This window comes from Lipotes vexillifer, unplaced genomic scaffold (genome assembly GCF_000442215.2).
Source record: "Lipotes vexillifer unplaced genomic scaffold, Lipotes_vexillifer_v1.1 scaffold328, whole genome shotgun sequence".
NCBI classification, from domain to species: domain Eukaryota; kingdom Metazoa; phylum Chordata; class Mammalia; order Artiodactyla; family Lipotidae; genus Lipotes; species Lipotes vexillifer.
In genome coordinates this window covers 549,716-575,323 of record NW_006799460.1, presented here as the reverse complement: position 1 = coordinate 575,323, position 25,608 = coordinate 549,716, and the positions used below count along the sequence as shown (strand labels likewise).

At 55.4% G+C, this 25,608-nt stretch overlaps 2 protein-coding genes across 2 annotated transcripts in view; both read left to right on the top strand.

Moving 5' to 3' along the window:
* On the top strand, positions 1–20,380 carry NOP14 (NOP14 nucleolar protein). The gene is made up of 18 exons (XM_007471631.1): positions 1–195; positions 2,111–2,245; positions 2,744–2,885; positions 6,052–6,194; positions 7,017–7,151; positions 8,093–8,215; positions 8,991–9,122; positions 9,876–10,134; positions 11,128–11,258; positions 11,819–11,904; positions 12,795–12,930; positions 14,356–14,457; positions 15,192–15,345; positions 17,001–17,160; positions 19,008–19,155; positions 19,644–19,762; positions 19,907–20,062; positions 20,281–20,380. The coding sequence occupies exons 1-18, from the start codon at positions 1–3 to the stop codon at positions 20,378–20,380; spliced, it is 2,556 nt and encodes an 851-aa protein (XP_007471693.1).
* A 3,230-nt stretch (positions 20,381–23,610) lies between these two features.
* SLC75A1 (solute carrier family 75 member 1) overlaps positions 23,611–25,608 on the top strand; it is a 3,327-nt gene continuing 1,329 nt past the window's right edge. Inside the window, exons 1-7 of the mRNA XM_007471630.1 lie at positions 23,611–23,784; positions 23,886–23,982; positions 24,198–24,301; positions 24,577–24,735; positions 24,820–24,981; positions 25,272–25,380; positions 25,498–25,606. Coding sequence (XP_007471692.1) covers positions 23,611–23,784; positions 23,886–23,982; positions 24,198–24,301; positions 24,577–24,735; positions 24,820–24,981; positions 25,272–25,380; positions 25,498–25,606 — 914 coding nt within the window. The remainder of the gene's footprint in view (positions 23,785–23,885; positions 23,983–24,197; positions 24,302–24,576; positions 24,736–24,819; positions 24,982–25,271; positions 25,381–25,497; positions 25,607–25,608) is intronic.

The following is a 25,608-nucleotide window of genomic DNA, read 5'->3' as shown; positions in this document are numbered from 1 at the left end:
ATGGGGAAGACCAGGTCTGCCGGAGCGCGCGGGAAGGCCCCCGGGGCCCCGGCGGGCGCGCGGGGCTGCCGGGCGAGGCCTAGCGCCAACCCGTTCGAGGTGAAAGTCAACCGGCAGAAGTTCCAGGTCCTGGGCAGGAAGACGCGCCACGACGTGGGGCTGCCCGGGGTGTCGCGCGCGCGGGCCCTCCAGAAGGTGAGCGGGCCGCCGGGCCCTCCGGGGTCGGTCCTCCCGGCCCCGCCTGCCGGGACCACCCACAGCCCTGCTCCTCGAACCCCTGCGGCACCGAGGGGCCGCCGGCAGGCTTGGGCGAGCTACGGACTTACTTCCCGGTGCCCTTTTCCCCTTCTGTAAATCGGCCATGATGGTGGTACGTACATCCTAGGGCCGCCGGGAGGATGGGAAGCGTCCACTTAGAGTCCTCGGGACAGCTCCTGGAGCAGTGAGACGCGGGCTTTCTCTTGTTGCAGCGAGAGAAAGCTACTCTTCTTTGCGGTGCGCGGGCTTCTCATTGCGGTGGCTTCTGTTGTTATAGACCACACGGGCTCTAGGTGCACGGGCTTCAGTAGTTGTGGCATGTGAGCTCAGTAATTATGGCTCATGGGCTCTAGAGCGCAGGCTTAGTAGTTGTGGCACACTGGCTGAGTTGCTCCACGGCATGTGGGATTTTCCCAGACCAGGGCTCGAACCTGTGTCCCCTGCATTGGCAGGCGGATTCTTAACCATTTCGCCACCAGGGAAACCCCAGTTGATCTTTTCTTTTTTTTTTTTTAAATAAATTAATTTATTTATTTATGGCTGCGTTGGGTCTTCGTTGGTGTGCACAGGCTTTCTCTAGTTGTGGTGAATAGCGGGTACTCTTCGCTGCAGTGCGTGGGCTTCTCATTGCAGTGGGCTCTCTTGCTGTGGAGCACAGGCTCTAGGCACACGGGCTTCAGTATTTGTGGCACACAGGCTCAGTAGTTGTGGCGCACAGGCTTAGTTGCTCCGCGGCATGTGGGATCTTCCCAGACCAGGGCTCAAACCCATGTCCCCTGCATTGGCAGGCGGATTCTTAACCACTGCGCCACCAGGAAAGTCCCCCCAATTGATCTTTGAATTGAATCAAACATCGTCCTTATTGCAAGGAGCTGGCAGTAATAGTAGACAAGACAAACTTATAGCCAACTCCGATGCACCCCTGCATCACACACCCCAGGGCAGGCTTGTGGGGGCAGATGTGGGGATGGGGATTGCATGGGCTCCAGACTAGACATGTTTTCCTTTATCACGTAAGCCTCGGTTTTCTCATTTCTCCTTAAGAGCCTGAGGTAGGAACTGCCATTCTCTCCTTTTTACAGGTGAGGCTGTAGGCGCTTCCCAGAGTCCTCGCTGGGAAGTGGTGCAGCTGTTGGGATTCTGAGTCCTCACTCTTGACTGCACCTCCTGGGCATCACATGCATGTCCATGAATGACCCAGAAAGTGCTGAGAGTATTGGTTTGGGGCTACACGTAAATTTTACCAGTAGACAAATACATAAATACGGAATCTGCAAATAACAAAGACTGACTGTATATACACATAATGGCACGTATATAACAAGCAGAGAGAAGATAGGCAATGCTGCTGCAGTCTGTGTCTGTAATTGATCGTGACGTAGTCATTGACATCAATGGCCTCTCAGATCGTTGTTCCCTGCTCCCCTTACTCAGCTAGAACCTGAACTCTTCTGGCTTCTTCACCTGGGTGGAGTGACCTCTGCTCGATTGTTCTGCTTTTTTTTGGTTGCCGTCATTTTAGTTTAACCTTTGGTATTAGGCATGGAAGTACTAACACACACCCTAGAGGATCCCCTGGGTTCCAGACATCATCCTCTTTGCTGCCGTTGTATGGCAGCGACCCAGTTTCTCCTCGGTAATTGAGATCAGTCTTTGCAGCCAGTAGATTGGCCTTTTTTGGACTGTTTGTCTCAGTGGCCTGAGGCGTAGAAAATGGCATTTTCCAGTTCCTTAGAGCCAGCGTTGTGTCCCCTTGTGGAAGCACCTCCCCTTTGGTGACTAAGACTGCCGGGCCATCAGAGCTCAGAGTTGCCAGGACCGGTGAGAGATTGTTCTATGATCTGTTTTTCAGCGCACCCAGACTTTGCTAAAGGAATACAAAGAAAGGGATAAGTCCAATGTATTTAGAGATAAACGCTTTGGAGAATACAATAGCAGCATAAGCCCGGAGGAGAAGATGATGAAGAGGTTTGCTCTGGAACAACAGGTATGGAAGACAGTCTTTTGCTGTAGTTTTGCACAGAAGTCAAATACAAAGAGAAGGCCGTTTCCCCCTTGTTTGTTTATACTTTTGTGAGTGCACAGTGGGTGGGTCTTCAGTCGTGTACCTTGCCTGTCTAGACCAAGGGGGAAGCAGCCTCTTGCACATACCAGTTAGGTGGATAAATATCTTAACCAGAGTGCCCGGCAGTAATGCGTCCTGGGGTTCTGGACTAAACTGCTGCCTTCAACTGGGTCGAGTGGATTGTGGAGCATTCCTGGTGGGTAGAGCTGCACGATTTCCCAGTGCCTTAGGGTGGCCCATTGATTTATTTACCTTCTGTGGGTTCTGTTTATATCCGAATCATTGCTCAAATGACCCAGAATAATCTTAAAGCTACATTGTCACATTGCACAAAAATGGGGAAAAAAATCATTCTTTTTTTGATGTTAAATGGATGTGGAAATTTTAGGAGACTGATTTTCATTTTTTCTATTCTGTCAGCGACAACACCAAAAAAAAAGCATCTACAACCTAAATGAAGATGAAGAACTAACTCATTACGGCCAGTCTTTGGCAGACATTGAAAAGCATAACGACATTGTCGATAGTGACAGCGATGCCGAGGACCGAGGAGTGCTGTCGGGTGAGGCCTGGGATCAGGGGCAGTCTGCTTAGCACTGACGTTCTTTCTGCCCTGCTTGGACACCTAGAAAATGCAGGTGTAGATCTTTAAGAATGTGTATATGTAGATAAGATAGACAGACAGCCTGCTGTCTGTCTGTCACAGAAAGCACTTCAGTATCCCTCCTCTTGTTTGAACTTCACCCCAGCTCATTTTACCCGTAAGCTCAGAGAAACAATATGATTTGTCCAACCCATGAGCCAGAGTTGTGGGTAAAACCCACCTCACTAACCTCTAGGACAGCTCTTGTGTACTAACCCACAGTGCTTTGCTACCACTGTTACCAGTTCTGACCCAATGTGTGTACTAACAGTGTTTACTTAGTTCTTTTAGTCTTTGTTTACTCTGGAACCGCTTATGACAGTTTTGTGGAGGAAGTAACATTGAGCTGCTTCTTTCTAATTTCTTTTTTAAAATTTATTTATTTACTTATTTCATTTTTGGCTGCGTTGGGTCTTCGTTGCTGTGCACAGGCTTTCTCTAGTTGCAGCAAGCTGGGGCTACTCTTTGTTGCGGTGCACAGGCTTCTCATTGCGGTGGCTTCTCTTGTTGCAGAGCACAGGCTCTAGACGTGTGGGCTCAGTAGTTGTGGCTTGCAGGCTCTAGAGCGCAGGCTCAGTAGTTGTGGCGCACGGGCTTAGTTGCTCCTCGGCATGTGGGATCTTCCCAGATCAGGGCTCGAACCTGTGTCCCCTGCATTGGCAGGCGGATTCGTAACCACTGGGCCACCGGGGAAGTCCTAAGCTTCTTATTTATAGATAATAACGAAGCAGGTTAAACTGTGGCATTAGTTAACACTGATATACAACTGAACTGAGTTAGGACTTGGTTCAGGTCTGATCATCTTGGGCCCTTTTATAAAGTTGGGGTCATGTCGTAAGTTCGCATCCTTATGATTTAGAATATTCTCTATTCAGCATCTTCAGAACAAAGCTGCACAAAACTAAAACTGACTCAACGGTTTTTCTGGTGTGTGGAAAGTCAAGCCGTTAAGCCCATGACTGCCTTTTGGTAGTTGGGTGATGCAGGGGCAGAAGGCCTAGGAATTAGGGTGGCCCGTGGTTCTGTCCACAGCACCGGGAAGTGGACCACAACTCTGCTGAGGCTTCGTGGTTGAGGAGGGAACATAGTTCACCTTGAGGGCCTTTCTCTTCGCACTTTCCATTGTTCAAGACTTTTTATGCACGCCTCGCTTTATACATGTTCACCTTCACTGTCGCTGAAGGGGACTGCCGTGGCACCTTCACGTTTGGCGGCCTGGTCATTCATCACAAGGTGTTGGCCTCGGCCTTGTTGGTATGATAGGCTGTGACGGTTGGCTGACTAGAGGAGAGGTTGGATTCCCATTCTGCCAGGTATTGGGTCCTGGGGACTCAACTGTTTATTTGAGGTTTTCTATCCTCCTCTGATGTTTAGTATGAGCTCATCAGAATCCAGGTGACTTGCACATTTCCAGGTAACCTCTTATATTTGAAAATAAATATATTTGCCGTACCTTTTAAAATGAATCATTAGGAAACATTCTATTTTGTTCAACTACATAGTTTATATGTTCTCCTAGATTAGGAGAATTTCATCTTAAAAATCAACCCTAATTTTCCAATTAAATCCTATCATCAATATAAACACACTGGTGGATTTTTTTTTTTTTCTTTTCTCCGAGAATCCTTTTTGGAATCTTTTATATAATACCACCTCGTTAGTTAATGTTTTGTCAATTTTATTTTCAGAAAATATTGTAAACTATCTTGAATTAGTAGAATGCTAAATGATAGTGTTTTCTAATATGCTAAACTTTGCAGGAAGCAGAGGAATCACTCATTCACTGATTCATTTATTCAACATGTGCCAGGCAGTGCTCTTGGTTCTGGGGAAATAGCAGTGAGTAAAACCTACCTGCAGCTCAGTTTTCTGGGGAGACCCAGACAATAAACTAAATAATCACTAAATCCCGCAGGCCGTTCGGAAGTAGAAGTGCTGTGGGGGAAATGACGTCGGGGCGGTCTGGTCCTGATTAGGGTCACGAAGGAGGTGGCGGTCGTGCAGGCCTCTGGTGGTGTCACGGTCCGGGACCAGCCAGGAGCCTGGTAACTGGAGGGGGTGATGGTACAGACAGTGGGCCGGGCCCCCAGGGCCACGGGAACAATTTTGGCTTTTACTCAGGAATGGGAGCCAGAGGGACTTGAGTGGGGAAGGACAGAGTTGGCTAGGGCAGGGCAAGAGGTCTTCCTGAAATTCTCTTGTAGGCGTGGGAGATGGAGAGGAAGCAGGATGCGCAGGGGCGTTTGGGGTACCTGTCAGCCAAGGGGAGGCATCAGGAGGCTAGTGGGGGGCCCAAGTCCGCAGACAGCCTTGCCTGGAGGAGGGAGCTGCTGCCCAGAGGAGTGAGCGTTGGCCTTTAAATCGGGCCAGAGTCCACTGCAGGGGGAGTGAGAGCAGCTTCCAGAAGGAGGCATGATGGGGGTGGCGGAGCGCAGGCGCGGAGAGCTCAGCACAGACGGCGGGGTATGGGCCTGACGGGGTTAGAGGGCTACAGGCAGGAGCTGTTTCTCTTACTGGATGAGATCTGAAGTCAGTTGCTTAGCATCTAAGCCTCTGTTTTCTCTTCCAAGAAATTGGATTTTTTTAAAGTTTCTTTCTATTCCACAATCGATGATTCCCAGAGTTTTGTTTCTCTGTTCTTCCCTGGTAGCTCGGGCAGCCTAGGAATCAGTGACTCTAGTAGCTGGTTCCAGCCCCTGCCCCTGGGACTTTCTGTGAGACACAGTGAGGGTGTGAAGCGGCCCTGGTCCTGGGCACGCCCTCTTAGGACTCAGGTGCGAGCTAGTTTGCGTTTGCCCATCTTCCGTGACACGTTAACACATTGGAAAACAGGTTCTTGGTGTTTCCAGTCACTTGGATCACAGCCCTTTGGTCTTTTTATGCCTCTAGGTTTTCTCGGAGGGGCTCATCTTGCGGGTTTGTGTCGCTGTGCCTGTAGTCTCACCTGCCGTGGGTGAGAGTTTTCTCTTAAACGTGGAGTCCACTCTCAGGACCGTGCTTGGAGAAACGCTGGCAGAGCGACTGCAAAACCCACTTCGCAGCCGGGCCTGGCTTCACAGAGGGGTTTTCTGCTCTCTGTCTGCAGCCGAGTTGACGGCGGCCCATTTTGGAGGAGGTGGCGGGCCGCTTCACAAGAAGACCTCTCAACAGCACGGCGAGGAAGGGCAACAGCCGAAGTCACGCAAAGAGCTGATCGAGGAGCTCATCGCCAAGTCAAGGCAGGAGAAGGTGTGTCCGCGACCGCTCGCGCTGGGGAGCAGCACCGCCCGCAGGCTCGCTGCTGAACACTTTTAAGTCTTTTCTCCCTGTGCGGTTTAGGCTGTGTTTAATATTTTCTATGAATTCAGTAAAAGCATTCACTTTGAATAGGAATACAAAATGCATTTTAGGTTTCATCAAGCATGTACTTACTCTTTTATTTATTTATTTATTTATTTATTTTTTTGGCTGTGTTGGGTCTTTGCTGCTGCGCACGGGCTTTCTCTAGTTGTGGCGAGCGGGGCCTACTCTTCGTTGCAGTTTGCGGGCTTCTCATTGTGGTGGCTTCTCTTGTTGTGGAGCGCGGGCTCTAGGCACACGGGCTTCAGTAGTTGTGGCTCGCGGGCTCTAGAGCGCAGGCTCAGTAGTTGTGGCGCACGGGCTTAGTAGCTCCGCGGCATGTGGGATCTTCCCGGACCAGGGCTCAAACCCGTGTCCCCTGCATTGGCAGGCGGATTCTTAACCACTGCGCCACCAGGGAAGCCCCCAAGCGTGTACTTCTGATGGTTTCTTGGGGTTTTGGTTTTGGTTTTGGGGGAGGGTTGGTTTTAGTGTTTTGGCCCGTATCAAGAGTCATAAAACATCACTGCTCTTGCTAACGGCAAACTGCTCAGAGCGTCTAGAAGAGCAGTTTTACAGCAGGAAGTTCGCTCTGCGTGATGGGATCCTGAGGTGCCAATTTCTCGTGGTCTGTTTCCCTGTTGGCATGTTAGGCTGAGCGGTTGTCCAGTGGGGCCTGGACGTCTGCTGGAGGCCGGCAGTAATGGGATGCCTTCTGTTCTTTTTCCCAAGAGGGAAAGACAAGCTCAACGAGAAGACGCCCTTGAACTCACAGAGAAGCTAGACCAAGACTGGAAAGAAATCCAGACTCTCCTGGCCCATAAAACACCCAAATCCGAGAGCAGAGGTGGAAAGGAGAAACCCAAGGTGAGGTCAGCACGTCACAGGCAGCCTGGGCTCACGACCATTGACCCAGCCTTTCTCTGCAGAAGAGGGGGAGCCAGACATCTGTTCTCCCTTTTAGGACTTAATTTTTCTGTTAAACTTTTATATTGAGGTATCTGACGTGTGTTACATCAGGGTGGAAATAGACTAAAACTTACTTCACTATCTACTCCAGAATAATGAAAGTAAAGAAAATGGTTGTCTCTTGGTATGAGAAGACTTGGTATGTGTATTGATATATACGTTTATTTATTTTTCTCTCTGGACAATATTTGGTTCCTACCACATTGCTTTTAGTCCAAATTGTCAGAGAAGGTGCATTCGTTTGAGTTGCTGGTTTATAGAAAATACTTGAATTTCACCAGATTACCTTGCCGTGTGGCCATCTGCACATCTGTGAGTCGACCTTACCGTTGCTTCCCCCAGAATCCCATTTGGAGGGCTTAATGCCTAGATGAGCAAGGTTTAGTTTTCTTTTTATTTATTTATTTTTTTTGCGGTACGCGGGCCTCTCACTGTTGTGGCCTCTCCCGTTGCGGAGCACAGGCTCCGGACGCGCAGGCTCAGTGGCCGTGGCTCACGGGCCCAGCCCCTCCGCGGCATGTGGGATCCTCCCGGACCGGGGCACGAACCCGCGTCCCCTGCATTGGCAGGCGGACTCTCAACTGCTGCGCCACCAGGGAAGCCCAAGGTTTAGTTTTCTTAAAGCAGATATACTTTGAGAATTTTCGAGGAGCAAATAGTTGTATGTGACCTAAAGGCGTCCTTGAGACTGATTAGAACAGGCCTCTCACACCAGAAGAAAAGACTTAGGCCGTTGGTTTAGCTTCCTCCGTAAAGATGTCCAGCCACGATTGGAATGTGCAGGAAACTCGTTATGCAGGTCTTTTCTTTAAAAAAACAATTTCTTCTTTCTGCCCTAGCCTGACGCATACGACATGATGGTTCGTGAGCTGGGCTTTGAAATGAAAGCGCCGCCCTCTAACAGGATGAAGACGGAGGAGGAGCTGGCCCGGGAGGAGCGGGAGCGGCTCAAGTGCCTGGAGGTGTGCAGGGGGCGGGGCAGGGCAGGGGCAGGGCTGCTCTGGGAAGCTGCTACTACCGGAAAGGCCCTTTCCACCTTGTTGTGTTTGATGGGCTGGAGGTGTGCCTGTGTTTTACCAGTGGAATCTTTTTAGTCTCTAAACAAGTTTGTTTGTTTTACTTTTTTTTTTTTAACTATAAAAGGAAAAAAAAATGCAGGTAATACCCAATATAACAAATTAAAAATGACTTTCTTTCTAATCCCTTTACCGCAGAACAGCTGCTAGCGATATAGTGCACTACCTTCTCACCTCTTTTCTCTTAAAGGTTTTTAAAATTTCCTTACATTACAAAAGAAAAATGAAGTGGAGGCATACTGTCGTGCATCTGGCCTTTTCATTACCCCCTCGTGGGCCGTCTCCTATGGCCATTGCATGGTTCAGAGGGACAGAGTAGCTGAGCTGCTTGTTAAATGGCTGCAGACCTCAGTGTAAAGTGTCCTGTTCCTCTTCTGGGGCCTGATGGTGAGTGAAGCCGATGGTTGGCCACCACCATTGGCCAGAAAGCCCTCAGGGTAACAGCTTTTCCTTCCTTGTGACGGGAACATATTTCTGCCGCAGTATTTTTATTTTTGTTAACTAAGTCTTCCACACGGTGCTTGCCAAGGGCTTGCAAGACTGAAAGACTGAAAGCGGAAGGCAGGCCTGAAGCAGCTGTGGCGGCCGAGGGAACCTGGAGTGTGCGTCCCTGCCACGTGCTCACAGCACGGCAGACAGCTTTTCTGTCTTTCCTGCTCAGGCTGAAAGACTCCGGAGGATGCTTGGAAAGGAGGAGGATGAACATATTAAGAGACCAAAACACACGTCGGCAGATGACTTAAGTGATGGCTTCGTACTAGACAAAGATGACAGGCGTTTGCTTTCTTACAAAGTAAGATGTTTGCCTTCATTTCCTTTTTTCTTTTTTTTTTTTTAATTTAAAGCAACACATTTCCTGGTTTTTCACTTGATAGGTTTACCACAGGTGGAAATTGTGAGTCTTTTTAGAAACAGTTTCTCTGTGGCTCTTTCTAAAGCTGGTGAGGTTTTTCATTCCCGAGCCCCATTAGCTCTATATTCCTCTCCCCTTTCAGAGCGTCAGCCCCGCTTGGGGCAGGAAGATAGGAGAAGGCCAGGGGTCTCGAGCAGAAAGGGTTCCAAGACGGGAAACTGGGTGCTCGCAAAACACTGGGTTATCTGGGGGAGTTTTCAGGGGTCACCCTCCCATGTTGAGGTCCCACCACCTCCGCGTGCAGCCCACATGCCAGGAAGCCCCAGCTGTTCCCCAGCCCCATGAGCGGCAGGGCTGCCAGACACTCACAGCAGCCGGAGCCTGTCCACTGGGGCGCCTTCCACATCCTGGACCCCCGCTGCTCCCTAGCAGAGACAAGCCCTGCTCAGAGTCCTGGCGGCAGGGTGTGGGGACTGCGGTTCCCAGGCCTTTAGCCCCGTGACGTGTAGCAGCCCCGAAGGAGGTGGGAGAGAGGCCCCACGCCTGTGGACAGTGCAGCACCGGGCCGCGTGTTCCTGGCAGACAGGTAGCATAAAGCGTCTGCGCGTGCACGGCCCTCAGGCACGGTCCCAGGCTGTGCCAGCTGCTGTCCCCTGAGGAGTGATGCCCCTGGTTCCCACATTCTGTTCCCAGGATGGAAAGATGAACGTCGAGGAAGAGCCGAGCGGGGAAGCCAGGAGCAGTGAGAGCGAAGGGGAAGAGGGCAAAGGCTCGAGCGAGGGGGACCCGGACGAGAGCGATGGCCCGGACGGCCCCTCGGGCCTGGAGTCTGACGTGGAGAGCAAGGACGGGCGCGAGAGGACCCAGGAGGAGCAGCGTCCGAATCCCGGGGCACGATCGACAGCCGACGACCGGGAGGCTGCCAGGGCCGAGCTGCCCTATACGTTCGCAGGTAGACAGACAACTGGGGAGTGACCGCAGTGACCTGGTGGCATCTGCCTCACGGGCTGCGTCATGGAGTGGGACAGGGTACGGGCCTGGACACAAGGGCACAGCCCGTCTGTGCTGTCCTGGCTGGCAGACAAGGCACGGTCATCCCTCTCCGCGACGCCCCTGGAATCTGACCCAAGTGCTCTGGGCAGCACGTCAGCCTCTGCTGTGTGACTGCAGCAGTTCTGCAGGCCACCGGCGGGGGTCCCTGCCGCTTAACAAGTCGGCCCTTTGTGGGCACGGGTGGCCGCGGAGCCGGGCTCAGGCCTTGTGACATGGCACGTAGCACATGGTGGGCTGCTCTGTCCCACGTGCAGACACCCCATCCGGTTCCAGTCCGCAGGCCTAAGCTGTCCTGCGACTTAAGGGTGTTTCCAGAGCGGGTCCGGCGGGTGGAGCTGTCTGCTGGGGGCATCTCAGGCGTGACACTGCTCTGCTCGTGGGGCTCCTTCCAGCCTGTTCTGAACGGTCCCAGTGGCCACCCCGCCCGCGCAGTGTCCCCTCCTCCCTCCCCGTATAGCGGTTCCGGCGGGTGGAGCTGTCTGCTGGGGGCATCTCAGGCGTGACACTGCTCTGCTCGTGGGGCTCCTTCCAGCCTGTTCTGAACGGTCCCAGTGGCCACCCCGCCCGCGCAGTGTCCCCTCCTCCCTCCCCGTATCGGGCATTGGCAGGATTCCCCCTGGAGGGGAGCTTGGGGTCATTTCTTCGTCGAGGCTGGTTGCAGGCAGCCCAGTTTCCTCGAGCCTCTCCCTTGGCAGGCACGCGGGCACACGTTAGAAGCAGTGTGCTAATTACACAAAATGGGTGTTTCTATAAAATAGGCGGAAGTGTTTCTCTGGGTGAAGTAAAAGAAGTTCTGTCATTTAATCTGTGTTCAGCTTTTCTCTCTGTTACCAGAAATGTAACTCATTTTACAAGTTAAGCGTGGAGTGTGTTTTGTATTTTTTTTTGATAGCTCCCGAGTCCTACGAAGAATTGAAGTCTTTATTATCGGGAAGATCGATGGAAGAGCAGCTTTTGGTTGTGGAGAGAATTCAGAAATGCAATCATCCAAGTCTCGCAGTGGGAAACAAAGCAAAACTAGAAGTACGTTTGTCTGCAGTGTTGGGAGTGTCAGGGAAGAGCCCTGGTCTGTGTGGGCGTCGTAACCGTGAAGCTGGTGGTCCCGAAGTGCACCCCGTGCTTACGGCCGCGAGATTTCACGGTGGGGTGCGGGTCGGGGGGCAGAGAGCCAGGCCTGGGCGTGCGTCAGCTCCAGGGCCACGGCAGGCCCAGGAGGAGGCCGAGCTGTTGACCTCAGTTTACACTGAGTCCACCATGCGCACCGTCACGCAGCAAAGCCAGGCTTTGGGGAAATAGGTAGCTAGGAATGTGCCTCGTCCTCTTTGCATAAAGGCCGCACGTTTACGGAACGAAGCGACCGGCCGGGCGTGCTCCTGGTCTAGAACTGGGGTGTCGCCTGCCGGCCGAGGCAGCACACCCAGACCCTGTGCTCTTGGCCCTGTGCCTGCCTTGGGCCACACGCCCCCATCGCTGGCCCTGAGGCCCTCGCCCCACCCGGTGCGGGGGCACAGGGGCAGGGCGTCCTGTTCCGCGGCTCTGTCCTGGGTTCGGCCCTGAGCTCTGTCCCCAACCTGTTCCTGCAGAAACTGTTCGGCTTCCTTTTGGAATACGTCGGAGATTTGGCTACAAGTGATCCTCCAGACCTTGGCGGAATCAATAAGTTGGTGGTGTAAGTGAAAACGGGGTGCATTATCTGGAACGTGGGGCTGGGTTGAACAAATTTTGTGCCTTTTAGTAAAGTCATAGAATAACTTCGGAGTTATTAAGGCAGCCTTGCCAGTGGGCCCACAGCTTGCACAGCTGGGGTGATTTCCATATGTCTTCCTGCTCCTAAGTCGTATTGACGTGATGCTCCCATCACCCTAGAGATGGGACCTGATTTTAACTGCAAACGAATCGACTTTAAGACAGTAGGGCCCCTTCAGGCTTATTTATATTTGACAGCTAATTTTCTGTTTCATTCGCCCGCCTGCTGCTGTCCTGCGCGGGGGCCCCAGGCCAGGCTCATGCACCAGGCCCCATGAGAGCAGAGCAGCATGGTGGTTCCTGGCCCCGTGGTGGCTGGAGCAGGGCGCAGCAGGCAGCGTGCTGAGTTGGGAGGGTCCGTGAGAGCAGGTCCCTGGGCAGGTGCCTCGGGCTGGCCACCTGCACACCCTTCTGCCCCGTGCCAGCCTCTGCCCCCAGGAGTGCTTGTGAGGCACCACTGGGTTCAGGACTGTCAGCCACGTCTGGCCCTCAGAATATACTCCCTGTGCTGTTACTTGTATAAACAGAGCTATTTCTGCCACCACTACTGGAAAGTTAGGACCAGGTTCTTAGCAAATAGCAAAAATGAATATAGGTTATTAGAAAACACGATTAGAAAAACTACCTGGATCACCAAGATGGCCAGCCAGGTGTCAGTAAGAGGAAAAGTGCATTCATCCAGGGGCTTCCAGCTCTAGCTCAGTTGGCAGGTGACTTCACAGGAAGATAATAAACGTGGGTGGTTTGAGGGGGAAATTTTCTGTTTTTGTTACCTACGGACATTCTTCCCTGACTTATGTCTCTGATGAACAGGCAATTATATAACCTTTGCCAGATGTTTCCTGAAGCTGCAAGCAGCGCTGTGAAATTTGTCCTCCGAGATGCCATGCACGACATGGAAGGAATGGTTGAGACCACAGGCCGGGCGGCCTTCCCAGGCCTGGACGTGGTAAGCCAGGGGCGTGTCTCATCTGGCCATTGACCCGCGGCCACCAGCTGTCCAGTGTGCTGCCATGGCACGGAGGGGCTGGGGGCTTCAAGAGGGTGGTCTGCCCCAGAGCCTCCGCAGCCATCTGGAGGGCACACTGGGCCAGGCCTGGAAGGACTGCTGACCTGTTAACAACTAGCTAACGTGTGCTCAGGAGCAAAGTTCCTGGTTTGACTTCTCCGTGAACGGTGCCATGTTTAGTCTTGATGGCAGACCCGGGGTGTGTTTTCCTGAGGACCTGAACCTGTGGGCTGGTTGCTCCACCTGCTTGTGCACAGCGACCTCTGACCTCTCTGAGGTTTCTGACCGTTTCACGACAGCCGTGGGCCGTGTCGTCAGCTCTGGTCACTGAAAAAGTACTGTTCAGTCCGTTCCATTTTCTGGTCTTCGTGTTGAAATGAATTAACGGCGACTGGCAGGAACTTAAAAGTTCGGCTTTAGGGCTTCCCTGGTGGCGCAGCGGTTGAGAGTCCACCTGCCAATGCAGGGGACACGGGTTCGTGCCCCGGTCCGGGAAGATCCCACATGCCGCGGAGTGGCTGGGCGTGTGAGCCATGGCCGCTGGGCCTGCGTGTCCGGAGCCTGTGCTCCGCAACGGGAGAGGCCACAACAGTGAGAGGCCCGCGTACCGCCAAAAAAAAAAAAAAAGTTTGGCTTTATGTCGATGGGTCAGTAGACTCCTCGGGAAGGCACCTGAGCCAGTGTCCGTGGCCTTGGCCCCTTTCTCTGTGTGACCTGGGGTAGGTGGGTGCCTGAGCTGTGGCCGAGGGTATCCAGCCTGCCTCCCTGAAGCCTGTCCCCGGTGAGGAGTAGTGGGGAGGCCTGGGGGGTTGGCAGGCTGCCCGGGCTTCAGTCCTGGGCTGTGCGGGCCTGGCCTCTCTCCCGGCTCTAGGCTCAGTGGTACCTGTCCCATAGGCTGGCGTGAGGATTCATGAGTTGATGTTGTTACTGAACCAAATTGGGATCCACCCTTGCCCGGCGCACAGCAAAGCCAGCCAACTGATGCCAGGTTGTGGGGAAGAGATGTACAGCGTTTACTGCAGGCACCTGTCAAGGAGCACAGGCAGCTTGTGCTCAAAAGACACGGACTCTGATGGCCTTCAGGGGAGGGGTTTTAAAGGCAACATAAAGGGTGAGGGTCACAGGGAGTGTGATCAGCTCGTGGACTTTCTTCTGAGTGGCTGGTGGTGAGGTGACAGGATGATGTTTCCGGAATCTCAGTATTAGCCATTTGGTTCCCACCTGTCTGGGGTCTGGTGCTCATGGGCAGCCTGCAGTCACCATCCTCGGTGGGTGGTGGTCTTAGTTTCTGCAGAACAGCTCAAAGATATGCGTCAGGTTGTGTGTTTCCCTTCTTTAACCCATGTGATGGCGCTTTCTTTCCAGCTCATTTACTTGAAAATTGCTGGGATGTTGTTTCCAACCTCTGACTTCTGGCACCCGGTGGTCACACCTGCGCTGTTGTGTCTGAGCCAGCTGCTAACCAAGGTACGTCAGGACCTCCCCATCGGAGCCAGCCCTCCCTGGGGCTGAGCGGGGCCGTGGAGACTGGCCCTCCTTGGGGCAGGAGTAAGAAAGGCTCGTCAATGAGGCCTGCATAGCAGCTCCTTCACAGAGCTCCTGGGCGAGGTGGCAGAGGGCATGACCCCAGAAAGCGCATGAGGGCATCGTGTCTGATCTGGGGTTCTGTTCCCCTTTTGGCTTTAAAAGTCCAAATAGGGGCTTCCCTGGTGGCGCAGTGGTTGGGAGTCCGCCTGCCGATGCAGGGGACGCAGGTTTGTGCCCCGGGCTGGGAGGACCCCACGTGCCGCGGAGCGGCTGGGCCCGTGAGCCATGGCCGCTGGGCCTGCGCGTCCGGAGCCTGTGCTCCGCAACGGGAGAGGCCGCGACAGTGAGAGGCCCCCGGACCGCCCAAAAAAAAAAAAAAAAAAAAAAAAAAAGTCCAAATAGCTCCGTTTTCCTTGAGGGGGCGTATGATTGGTGCCCACTTGCTGTGGTAATTATCAGTGTTCCGCTCCGAAAGGGTGGGACCTTACGATCATAGAGCTCTTTGCCTGATTGCATGTCACGCACCTCAATCCTGCCGTGCGGGGTGGTGCTCCCCTCCGTGCAGAGGAAGGTCGGGGCCTGCGGCCCCCCCCGCGGAAGCCAGGCTGTCTGCCTGGCGCAGTGTCGCGAATGTTGTTCCCAAGCGGACCCTGTGCCTTGTGTTCCTTTGCCAGTGTCCCATCCAGTCCCTCCAAGACGTGGTGAAGGGGCTCTTCGTGTGCTGCATGTTCCTGGACTATGTGTCTCTGTCCCAGAGGTTCATACCTGAGCTTATCAATTTTCTTGTTGGGATTCTTTATATCGCAACTCCCAACAAGCAGAGCCAAGGTGAGTTGATTCGAGGCAGCGTTTTCAAATATATCGTACTTTAGAAATTTTAAGACTTTTAATAGTAATTGGTATTCATTGTAGAAAGCTTAGGATGTGGGAAAGTTAGAAAGAAGACCAAAAAAATCTCAGGTCTTATCATCCAGAGTAGCATCCTTTTTTCCCTCTGTGTGGATGTGTGTATATACCCACATTTTGAAAAAAATCAGGATCCCACTTTATCTGTCCAGCACAGTAGCCCATTTCCACGTGTGGGGAGTCTGAGCTTAGTGTAAAGTACCCCCCAGATGGCAAGACTAACTACCAGAAATATATAGAATACTGCGGTTTACTACATTGACTGTGTGTCGAAATAATATTGGCGGGGGGAGGGTAAATAAAATACATCCATTAAGATTTACCTTTTGGGGGGCTTCCCTGGTGGCGCAGTGATTGAGAGTCCGCCTGCCGATGCAGGGGACACGGGTTCGTGCCCCGGTCCGGGAAGATCCCACATGCCGTGGAGCGGCTGGGCCCGTGAGCCATGGCCGCTGAGCCTGCGCGTCCGGAGCCTGTGCTCCGCAACGGGAGAGGCCACAACAGTGAGAGGCCCGCGTACCGCCAAAAAAAAAAAAAGATTTACCTTTTTGTTTTTACTTGTTTTATGTGGCAACAAGAACACTTTAACTTGCGTAGCTCACGGTGTTTCTCTAGTCAGCAGCACCACTCCTGTAGTTCCTACGATGTTCTGAATGTTGGAAGATCGTGGACAGCAGTATTCTGAGAGAGGGTTTCAGCAGTTGTTGCTCTTCTGAACTATCACACCCTCCTCTCCCCTCCCCCACACAGGATGCCGACACTCCTCCCCATGCTTCTGCCCACTCATGGCTCCCTCGCCCTCCAGGAGCTGCCCACCTTTGTCCCCTCGCTCCTCCATGTCTAGAGGGTCTGCTTTCCCGGCCTCCTTTTTCCTTCCCTGCCCTTCCACTTTCTCCTCATAACCTCACATGGACACTTGCCTGATTTCTCTGAGCCGCACGCTGCGGGCTCCTCTCTGCCAGCCGTGGGGATGGGCATGGGGGGGGCAGCCACACCCCAGGGAGACGTCAGGGTGGCTGCAGTGCTGGAGAAGGGGCCCCGGTGGAGGGCACTGGACACTGGAGTCGGGACTGGTCAGCGGACTGGCTGTTGCCCGTACATCCCCCTTCCTCTGCCCAGCCACCGCCCACTCTGCCGTGCCTGGACCACACCCGGCCTGACGCCCTCCCCGGCAGTCCCTTCCGTCTGCTTCGACTGCTCCTCTGAGTGACAGCGGGCTTAAGTCCTGCTCGCTCCCCGGGTCTCTGGAGCAGGCCTTCTCTGGCCTGGTGAGCTCTGCACCCTGCCCCACCCCCACCCCCCCCAGCTCTCCTGACAAACCCGCCTCACCCTCCTCTGCTTTTCCTTTGTCCGTCGTTTCTTACTGATACTCAGTCTAGCCTGCCCACGAGGGCAGGGGCCTGGGCTGTGCTTGGACTTGGCCCACGCACCCCTGTCAAAGCTGTCGCTTGTCTCTGGTGGTAAGCACAGCGCGTGTATGTTAGAATGAAATTCCAAAGGCTTCACCCTGCAGAGCCTGCCCTGCGAGCCCGGTAGCCTCAGAGGCCGACTCTGTCCCTGTCCCACTTGGAATCCAGGTTACACTCTGGTGCACCCTTTCAGAGCACTTGGGAAGAATTCGGAGTTGCTCTTGGTTTCTGACGAGGAGGCCACGGCCACGTGGCACAGGAGAAGCCTCCCCCTCCAGTGGGCAGGAGGACTGAAAGCCCAGACTGAGACAGAGACCAACCACACCAGGTACGTGCGGGCCCGGGGCTCCGGGCCGTGGCGCCAGCTTAGACCTCCGAGAGGCCAGGCTGCGAGCCAGACGTGACCCAGCACCCAGCCTTGAAGATGCACCCGCGTTATCTCTGTTCACAGATGAAATGATTTTATATGTAGAAAATCCTAAAGGTTCCACAGAAGAGCTATTGGATCTGATAAGTGAATTCAGCAAAGTAGCAGGATACAGAGTCAACGTACAAAAGTCAGTTGTATTTCTACACACAGACAATGAACAGTCTGAAAGGAAATTGCAAAAACAATTCCATCTACAATAGAATGAAAAGGAATAAAATTGCTTAAGAAATAGCTTATCCAGGGAGGTGGAAGACTAGTTCGATGGAAACTACAAAACATTTGCTGAAAGTACGTAACAAAGACGTGAATGAATGGAAACACGTCTGTGTTCCTGGACTGGGAGACATAATCGCCTCCAAGTACCACCACATTAGGGGTTAGGTCTCAGCGAGGGGATTTTGTGGGGTCACATCCTTGTCTGTAGTAGAAGTAGAATGAGGAGGGGCTACGACTTCTTCTCTAAGTCCTTCCATTCTCTGATTTTTTAAAAAAATTATGGTTATTTGAATTTTTTTTGTTGAAATTTATTTATTGTGTTAAAATGCAGATAACATTTACCATCTTAACCATTTTTAAATGTATGGTTCGGTGGCATCTTAAGTACATTTACACTGTTAAGGAACCGTCACCACCCTCCATCTCCAGAACTTACTCATCTTCCCAAACTGAAACTCTGTCCCCATTAAAGACTAATCCCACGCCACACCCCAAGCCCCACCATCCTCCTTTCTGTCTGTGGATTTGACTCCTCTGCTGCATCTCATATAAGTGGAATCACAAGATTTGTCCTTTTGTGACTTATTTCACCGAGTGTAATGTCCTCAAGGTTCATCCATGTTTAGCAGGTATCAGAATTTCCTTCCTTTTTAAGGATTTTTGATGGTAGCCATCCTCATAGGTATGAGGTGGTATCTCATTACGATTCTGCCTTGATTTCCCTAATGATTAGTAATGAGCATCTTTCCACGTGCTTGTTGTCCATTCATAATCTTTGGAGAAATGTCTGTTCATATCCTGATGGCCATTTCTTTCCATGAAAACATAACTTTCCCAGAACGTGTGTTATTTTCAAAGTATATCTACTTGATATTGGAAATAGTTTTAGTAATTTAAAAACTACAACGGGGGGCTTCCCTGGTGGCGCAGTGCTTGAGAGTCCGCCTGCCGATGCAGGAGACGCGGGTTCGTGCCCCGTTTCGGGAAGATCCCACATGCCGCGGAGCGGCTGGGCCCGTGAGCCATGGCCACGGAGCCTGCGCGTCCGGAGCCTGTGCTCCGCAAATGGGAGAGGCCACAACAGTGAGAGGCCCGCATAACGCAAGAAAAAAAAAAAAAAAAAAAAAAAAAAAAAAACTACAACGGGGTTTATTTAAGATGGCTCCAGCCATTGTAGTGAGTCAGTTTTCTTGGGTCTCTCCCAAGAAATGTATGTTACTAAACTTTGATTTTCTTCTGTTTAAAAAAAAACAAAAAACACCGAGTACTCTTTCCAAGTTGTTGCTGCATTTCCCGCAACGTTCTTTCCTATTCAGGGAAGCAGGATGTTTTCTTTAACTCCTGATCCCATCAGCCATCGGCTGCAGCACTGCTGCAGCCGTTGCCCAGAGCAGATGTTTGACCTCAGGGTCCTGCGGCCCAGGCCCACGAGTGGAAGGTTTTCATCTTTGCCAAGATGATGGGCTTTGTTGGTGACGGGGAGGGGCCCTTCCTTCCTGTTGGCCTGAGGCCGGGTGTCACTCCTGCAGGCTGTCCTGCCTGGCCGTGTGTCTGGCTCTGGTGCAGCGCTGTGTGACTGCCTATGGTGCCCTGCCCTCCTTCCACGACATCGTGCAGCCCCTGCGAGCCCTCCTGATGGAGCACTTGTCTGCCCGCAGCTGCCCGCCCGAGCTCCAGGTGAGGCCTCCCCTGGTGTGGCCGTGTCCCGGAGTTGGGGCAGGCTGGTGGGCGTTTGTCACGGGGGTTCCGGCGCTAGGAATCAAGGCCGGCCGCCCCCATCAGCCTGGCCAGCGGCTCCAGGCCCCGCGCCCCACCCAGGTCACTGGGGTTCTGAGGATGGTCCCACTGCCCTGCACCAGGCGACAGGAAGCCATGAGGGGCGCCTGCCTTTTGGCCTGAGGGCTCCCCTGTGTACAAATGGTCTGGTCCCTATCGTGGGCTCCCCACTTTCCTCTGGGAGAGACCGTTCTGTTGCTCGATGGGTCTGTGGGTCTGAAGTTCTACCAGGCCAGACGCCATGAGGACGCTGCAGGAAGGTGGAAGCTTCGTGAGAGCCGGGCCTTCTGGGCACAGTGGCTCTGCACCTGCAGCCGCCGGGCCCAGGGGAAGAGCTCCGGAGGCCACGGTGGGCAGGCCCGGCGGTGTCAGCTTTTCTCACGTGTCAGGAGCTGAGTCGGAGCATTTTGACGGAAATGGAAAAGCAGCCGAAGCACTGTCGGCCGCTGGTCTGTGAGAAGAGCAAGCCGGTGCCGCTGAAACTGTTCACCCCCAGGCTGGTCAAAGTGTGAGTACGGAGGGCCCCCCAGCATCCCAGCCCCAGAGGGGTCTGGGGAGTCCGGGGCTGTGGCTGGGGGCGGCCTTGACCAGAGGCCTGGCAGGCTCTGGGTGCGCAGACCCTGCGCCCTCAAGGCCGGCTTTGCACCTTCAGCCTCGAGTTTGGGAAGAAGCAGGGCTGCACAAAGGAGGAGCAGGAAAGGAAGAGACTGATCCACAAGCACAAGCGAGAATTTAAAGGTGCCGTCCGGGAGATCCGCAAGGACAACCAGTTCCTGGCTCGGATGCAGCTCTCAGAGATCATGGAACGGTGAGGGGCGACGGGGTCCGGCAGGTGCTGGTGTGGGTGCTGGGCCGGGGTGGGGGCGGGCTAGGCGGCCTGCTCCCCTCACTTGTCCTCCATCTGTCCTGGGCGGAGTTGCAGGCCCCACGCGGATGTGAACTGCTATTGGGTCAGATAGGAAAAAGGGCAAGATGTCCTCCAAAAATGGGCTTTTTTTTTTTTTTTTTTTTTTTTTTTTTTTAAAGGGACGCGGAAAGAAAACGAAAAGTTAAGCAGCTTTTTAACAGCCTGGCCACACAGGAAGGTGAATGGAAGGCTCTGAAGAGGAGGAAGTGCAAAAAATAAATTGTTTTTATAAATCAGACAAGGAGGTGCTATGTGATGAACGCCGTAAGGGGCGCTGTGACGGCGGGTGTTCTTCTGTGCTTCGCTCCATGTGAAAACGCCTCTCCTGACATATTGCACTCTGGGAGCAGGGCCAAGCCTCCGTGGGAGCTACATGCCGATAGACTGTAAATCACCTCTATTCGTCACTTCCAGACAGTCCTCAGTTAATCACAAGGCTTGGGACTGATGGGATTCAGGCTAATGTTTTTGGTCAACCGAGCATATTTGCCTTCAGGTGTAGAATTCAGTGTTAATGTTACGTAAGTTTTCAGTCATCAGTGAAACAAGTTTGCACATAGTTTAGAAATCAGAAAAGAAAGAAATCACCCATAATCGCGTTAGCCCAGCAGCCACGATCGGCTTTGCCCTAATCCATACCCAGTCTTGATTAATGCTTTGGAGTGCCAGGCCGCTGTGAATGCAGGAGGGGTTGGGCTGCATCTGCATTGACCCAGGAGGCTTCATAAGGACACAGAAGCCACCAGCCCGCCCTCGCGGCCCTGGGGGGCTACGGCCTTGCACAGAATGCTGCCTCCCTGCAGGGGTGCAGAGGTGGGCAGGTCCCCCAGCCCCCATGCCCCGCCCCAGTCTCCGAGGGTGAGGCACTGGTCCTCACACCCCAGGTGACCACGCAGCACATGCTGGAGGCCTCGCCCTCGGCTAGCAGCCCTGCCGGGTGGAGTGTCAAGAAACCCATCCTTGGGATTTCCCTGGTGGCACAGTGGTTAAGAATCCACCTGCCAATGCAGGGGACACGGGTTCGAGCCCTGGTCCGGGAAGATGCCACATGCCGCGGAGCAGCTAAGCCTGTGCGCCACAACTGCTGAGCCTGCACTCTAGGGACCTCGAGCCACAACTACTGAAGCCTGCACGCCTAGAGCCTGTGTGCCGCAGCAAGAGAAGCCACGGCGATGAGAAGTGCGTGCACTGCAACAAGGAGTAGCCCCCGCTCGCTGCAACTAGAGAGAGCCCGCGCAGCAACGAAGAGCCAACAGAGCCAGAAATTTTAGAAAATGAAGCCCATCCCTGAGGTCACAGCCACAGAAGTGACCATGGAAAGATTGGAGGATTAGCCAGACTGGACATGTGGGAAGAGGGTGACTGATTCTGGCTCCCTCAACAGGGAGGCTGGTGGGGAGAATCGGGAGTTTGATTTGGGGCGCTGTTAGGCAGAGTTGGGGCTCAGAAGGGCGGGGGGACAGGGCCAGAGCGCCCCCTGGTGGCAGGCGGAAGGGACAGATGAAGAGGCCACGTTGGATGAGATTTCTGCATCTTTACCTTCTTTCTAGGATTGTTCAGAGATAGGTGTTTGCCAGGTGCGTGGCTCCACGGATCTCGAAGGCCCTGGCAGGTGTCGGGGCCACAAACGGGGCTGGCTGCACCTCGCTGTGTAGGCCTGCCCTAATGTTAACATCGTGCAGACTCAAGACTCCACCCACACGTAAACTCTCCTGCAGCTGCTGCTACTTAAATTCGCCAAACCGCTGGTCCCGGGGGGCCTGCTGCTGAGTTCTGTGGCGGTGGAACGTGCCAGCAACAAGCTGATAAAGCCCCAGCTTTGGGTCCTGGGTCGCCCGAGCATACCCACTTCTGCCCGCCCTGGCCTCTCCACCCCACTGTAGGCACAGTCCTTGGAAATGTCAGTATCCACGTGGATGGCCCGTCCCAGCCCTGCCTCCTACTCCTTGCAAAGGGGCGTGTGTAGAAGAGGTCGCGGAGGAAGGTGGTTATGAAGCCAGAGTGTTTCCATGTAAGTACATTTGCCGACATATTGCCCAGCTCTTCCTCCCCTCTGCCGCGCGCCCACCAGCTCTTACCTCCGCTGTGTCACGGGCAGGCTTCTAAGGGGGGTAGCACGGCTCAGGTGGAAGAGGCGAGCATCCCCCGAGCCTCCATAAAGGAACGCGTGTCCTCCTCAGGGAGAGCTAACACGTGTCCTCTTTGGTCGTAGGTGGAACAATTATATGTTAGGCAAAGTGTGACTGCTTGGATGTTTGAAACTTAGTGTCGTTTTCGGAGAGGTGTATGAGTGCTGAGCTGACGGGGTGCACTGTCCTTCCGGATAGTTCGGCCACAGACGCCTGAATTTCAAGGGACGGAAGAGAAGCAGGAGGTGCTGGCAGGTCCTGAAGTCCACAACCTCCAGCTGCCGTGAGGTCTCCCCCGGCGCGGTCCCAGGACCGAGCGCGCCCTGGGGGCACCTGCTCCTCCCCGCTGACCCCGGGGCAGGCGGGGCACCGGAAAGTCCTGACCTCACGCCCCCTCCCCCTGCCGGCCCGGCCTAGGCCCCAGGGTGGGCGAACCCGCGCCCCCACACAGACGCCGCGTATCTGCGGGCGTATTTTGGACGGAGGCCTCCGACGGGAGTGGACGATACGATGAGGGTCCGGTCAGGGTGGACCCCGCCCAACGGCCCTCCGGACGGAGCGCCCAAGACCCCGAGGTCCTCAGCGGGCGGGTCGTCACTCGGGCGCAGAGTCCGGGGGCAAATGGGACTGTGGCCTGTCAGGCGCCTCCGGTTGGATCCTTTCCCGCCGGTAAGCCGCTGCTGGACCCGATATCGGGCCGAGTCGCGCAACCTTGGAGTACCAGACAAGGCCCCGCCCAGCGGCCGGAAGAGGGCGCGCAGGGCCGCCCACTTCCGGGCGAGCGTGGCGTGGTCGGCGTGCGCCGCCCGCCCGCAGGTCCATTCCGCCTCCTTCCGTCTGTCCGTTTGTCTGTGCGGAGCGCGGACTTCGCAGGTGCGGCGCGGGGCGGGGCGGGGCGGGGCGCGCGACCAGGGGCGGGCGGGTGTCTTGTTCTCCGGCTCGCGGGGCCGACCCCGCCGCCCGCCCGGGCCTCAGTTTTCCCGGCCGCTCCGCTCGGGACCGTGGGGTGGCGGCGGGGGAGGGGAGGTACCGGGGCCGCGATGCCCCACCCCGGCCCCTGGGACGGTTGGCCTCCGGGGCTGCGGTTTCTTTGCGTAACCCCCGCAGCCTGCGTTTCCTGCTGCCCAGGGTCGGGGGGCAGGGTGCACAGAGGGACTCCTGTGTTGGGTCACGGGGCAGGCAGACCCTTTAGGCGCTCGCTGGCTCTTGGCGGGTTTGGGGCACGGCGGGAGCTGGGGTACCCAAACGTGCCCTCGTGCGACGTGCCGTCTTGCAGACCCGCCACACGCTCAGCCAGGCCGGATCGGAGCGGCCCCCATCATGGTCTGGGGAGCCGGCGGGAGCTGCACCCCGCGCCCGCCCATCCACCAGCAGCCGGCACCCGAAACCCGAGTGGTCGTTGTGGTGTTCCTCGGCCTCCTGCTGGACCTCCTGGCCTTCACCTTGCTGCTGCCTCTGCTACCTGCGCTGCTGGAGAGCCACGGCCGAGCGCAGGTGAGCACCCCCGCTCCCGATGCTGCCTCACCCCCGACGGCTGTCCATTGCTCCAAGCCCCTCAGGGACTCCGCAGCCCGTCACACTTCCTTGTTCCCTAGGATCCTCTTTATGGCTCGTGGCAGCGCGGGGTGGACTGGTTTGCTGCAGCCATTGGGATGCCAGCCGAGAAGAGGTACAACAGCGTCCTGTTTGGAGGTACGTTCTTGAGCCGGGGCTGGGGGCCCATTCGGGTCCTGCCTTCTTGGTTCCCGCCTCCTCAGTCCCAGGTCCTGGTCCGCATATTCTCGCTCCTGGGCACTGCCTGTTCTTTCTGCAAGTGGGGGTTTGGGGGCCGTCTCAGCTCGAGGTCCGTGGCCCGCTCCGGCCCCTGGGGCGGGCAGTGAGGTGGCTGTGGCCTCCGTCTCTTCCAGGTCTGATTGGCTCCATCTTCTCCTCCCTGCAGTTCCTCTCAGCGCCCCTCACGGGCGCCGTCTCTGACTGCCTGGGGAGGCGCCCGATGATGCTACTGTCCCTGGTACGGGTGCCCACAGACGGGAGCCTCTTTCCGTCTGGGGAGGCAGCTGTGGGCCCCCCACGGCCCCTCGTTGGCCCTCGGGGGTGGTGTTTGGGGGGGCCGTGGCTTCTGTGGCTGTAGGCGAGGCTGTGCCAGAGCTGCTTCTGCCACAGGGACGCTGGGAACACAAGTGGCCCTTGGGTGCTCCAGGGCACTGCTCGTGCTCGCTGGCCCTGCTGTGGGCCCCTCCTGGCCTCAAGTGACCGTGCCTGCCCTTGGTCCCCGCCCTGAGGCAGGCAGGCCTGGCCACCTCGTATGCCGTGTGGGCCACTTCGAAGAGCTTTATGGCCTTCCTGGCCTCCAGGATGATTGGGGGCATCAGCAAGGGGAATGTCAGCCTCTCCACCGCCATTGTCGCCGACCTGGGCTCGTCTCCCGCCCGCAGCAGGGGCATGGTGAGTGCACTCCGGGGGGCTTAGCAGGTGGAGGGCCTCCGGGGCCTGGGTCTCCCTGCCTGGCTCAGGCAGGCTTCTCCCCAGGCAGTCATCGGGGTGGCCTTCTCTTTGGCCTTCACGCTGGGCCCCATGCTCGGCGCTTCCCTGCCTGTGGAGACGGCGCCCTGGTTGGCCCTGCTCTTCGCGGTCTCCGATCTGCTGTTCATCTCCTGCTTCCTGCCGGAGACGCTGCCCCCAGAGAAGCGGGTAAGGTGGGAGCCAGACAGGCATGGGGGCTCGCTTCCGGGGCCTGCGGGGAGGCCCGTCGCAGGCCCAGGTGCTGGGGAGGCCGGGCCACCCGCTCCTGGTGTCCAGACGCTCTTGGGACCACAGCGCCTCCTGGGGCTCCTGCGTTCCCCAGATCCCCTACACCTCCAAAGCCTGGCAGGTGGACAGGGGGCAGGGGTCAAGCAGGTTCGGGTCAAGCCCACCCCTAGGCTGCGAGACCTGGGACACCACCAGCCTCGTCGCAGGCTCCTCGATCCTGTCCCTTCCAGGCACCGTCCATCACGCTGGGGTTCCGAGCTGCTGTTGACCTGCTCAGCCCCCTGGCCCTGCTCTGCTTCTCAGCCGTGGCACGTGGCCCGAACCCGCCCACTGGAGTCAGTAAGGAGCAGGCCCCCCTCGTGAGGGCGGGGCTGTGGCTCCGTCGGGCTGCCCAGCGCCCCCCGCAGCTGCCGTCGGGCCCCCTTTCCGCTGACGTGCCTTTCCGCTGCTCCGCAGGGCTGGGCAGTCTGCGCCTGCTGGGCCTCGTCTACTTCCTGTATCTCTTCCTGTTCTCGGGCCTGGAGTTCACGCTGAGCTTCCTCGTGCACCAGCGCTTCCAGTTCAGCA

Excerpts from the sequence above, each read along its gene's own strand:
- NOP14 (XM_007471631.1), top strand. The coding sequence starts at position 1 with ATGGGGAAGACCAGGTCTGCCGGAGCGCGCGGGAAGGCCCCCGGGGCC. Across the intron at positions 12,931-14,355 it reads CCTTCCCAGGCCTGGACGTG|CTCATTTACTTGAAAATTGC; the intron begins GTAAGCCAGGGG and ends CTTTCTTTCCAG. Across the intron at positions 20,063-20,280 it reads CTCTCAGAGATCATGGAACG|GGACGCGGAAAGAAAACGAA; the intron begins GTGAGGGGCGAC and ends TTTTTTTTAAAG.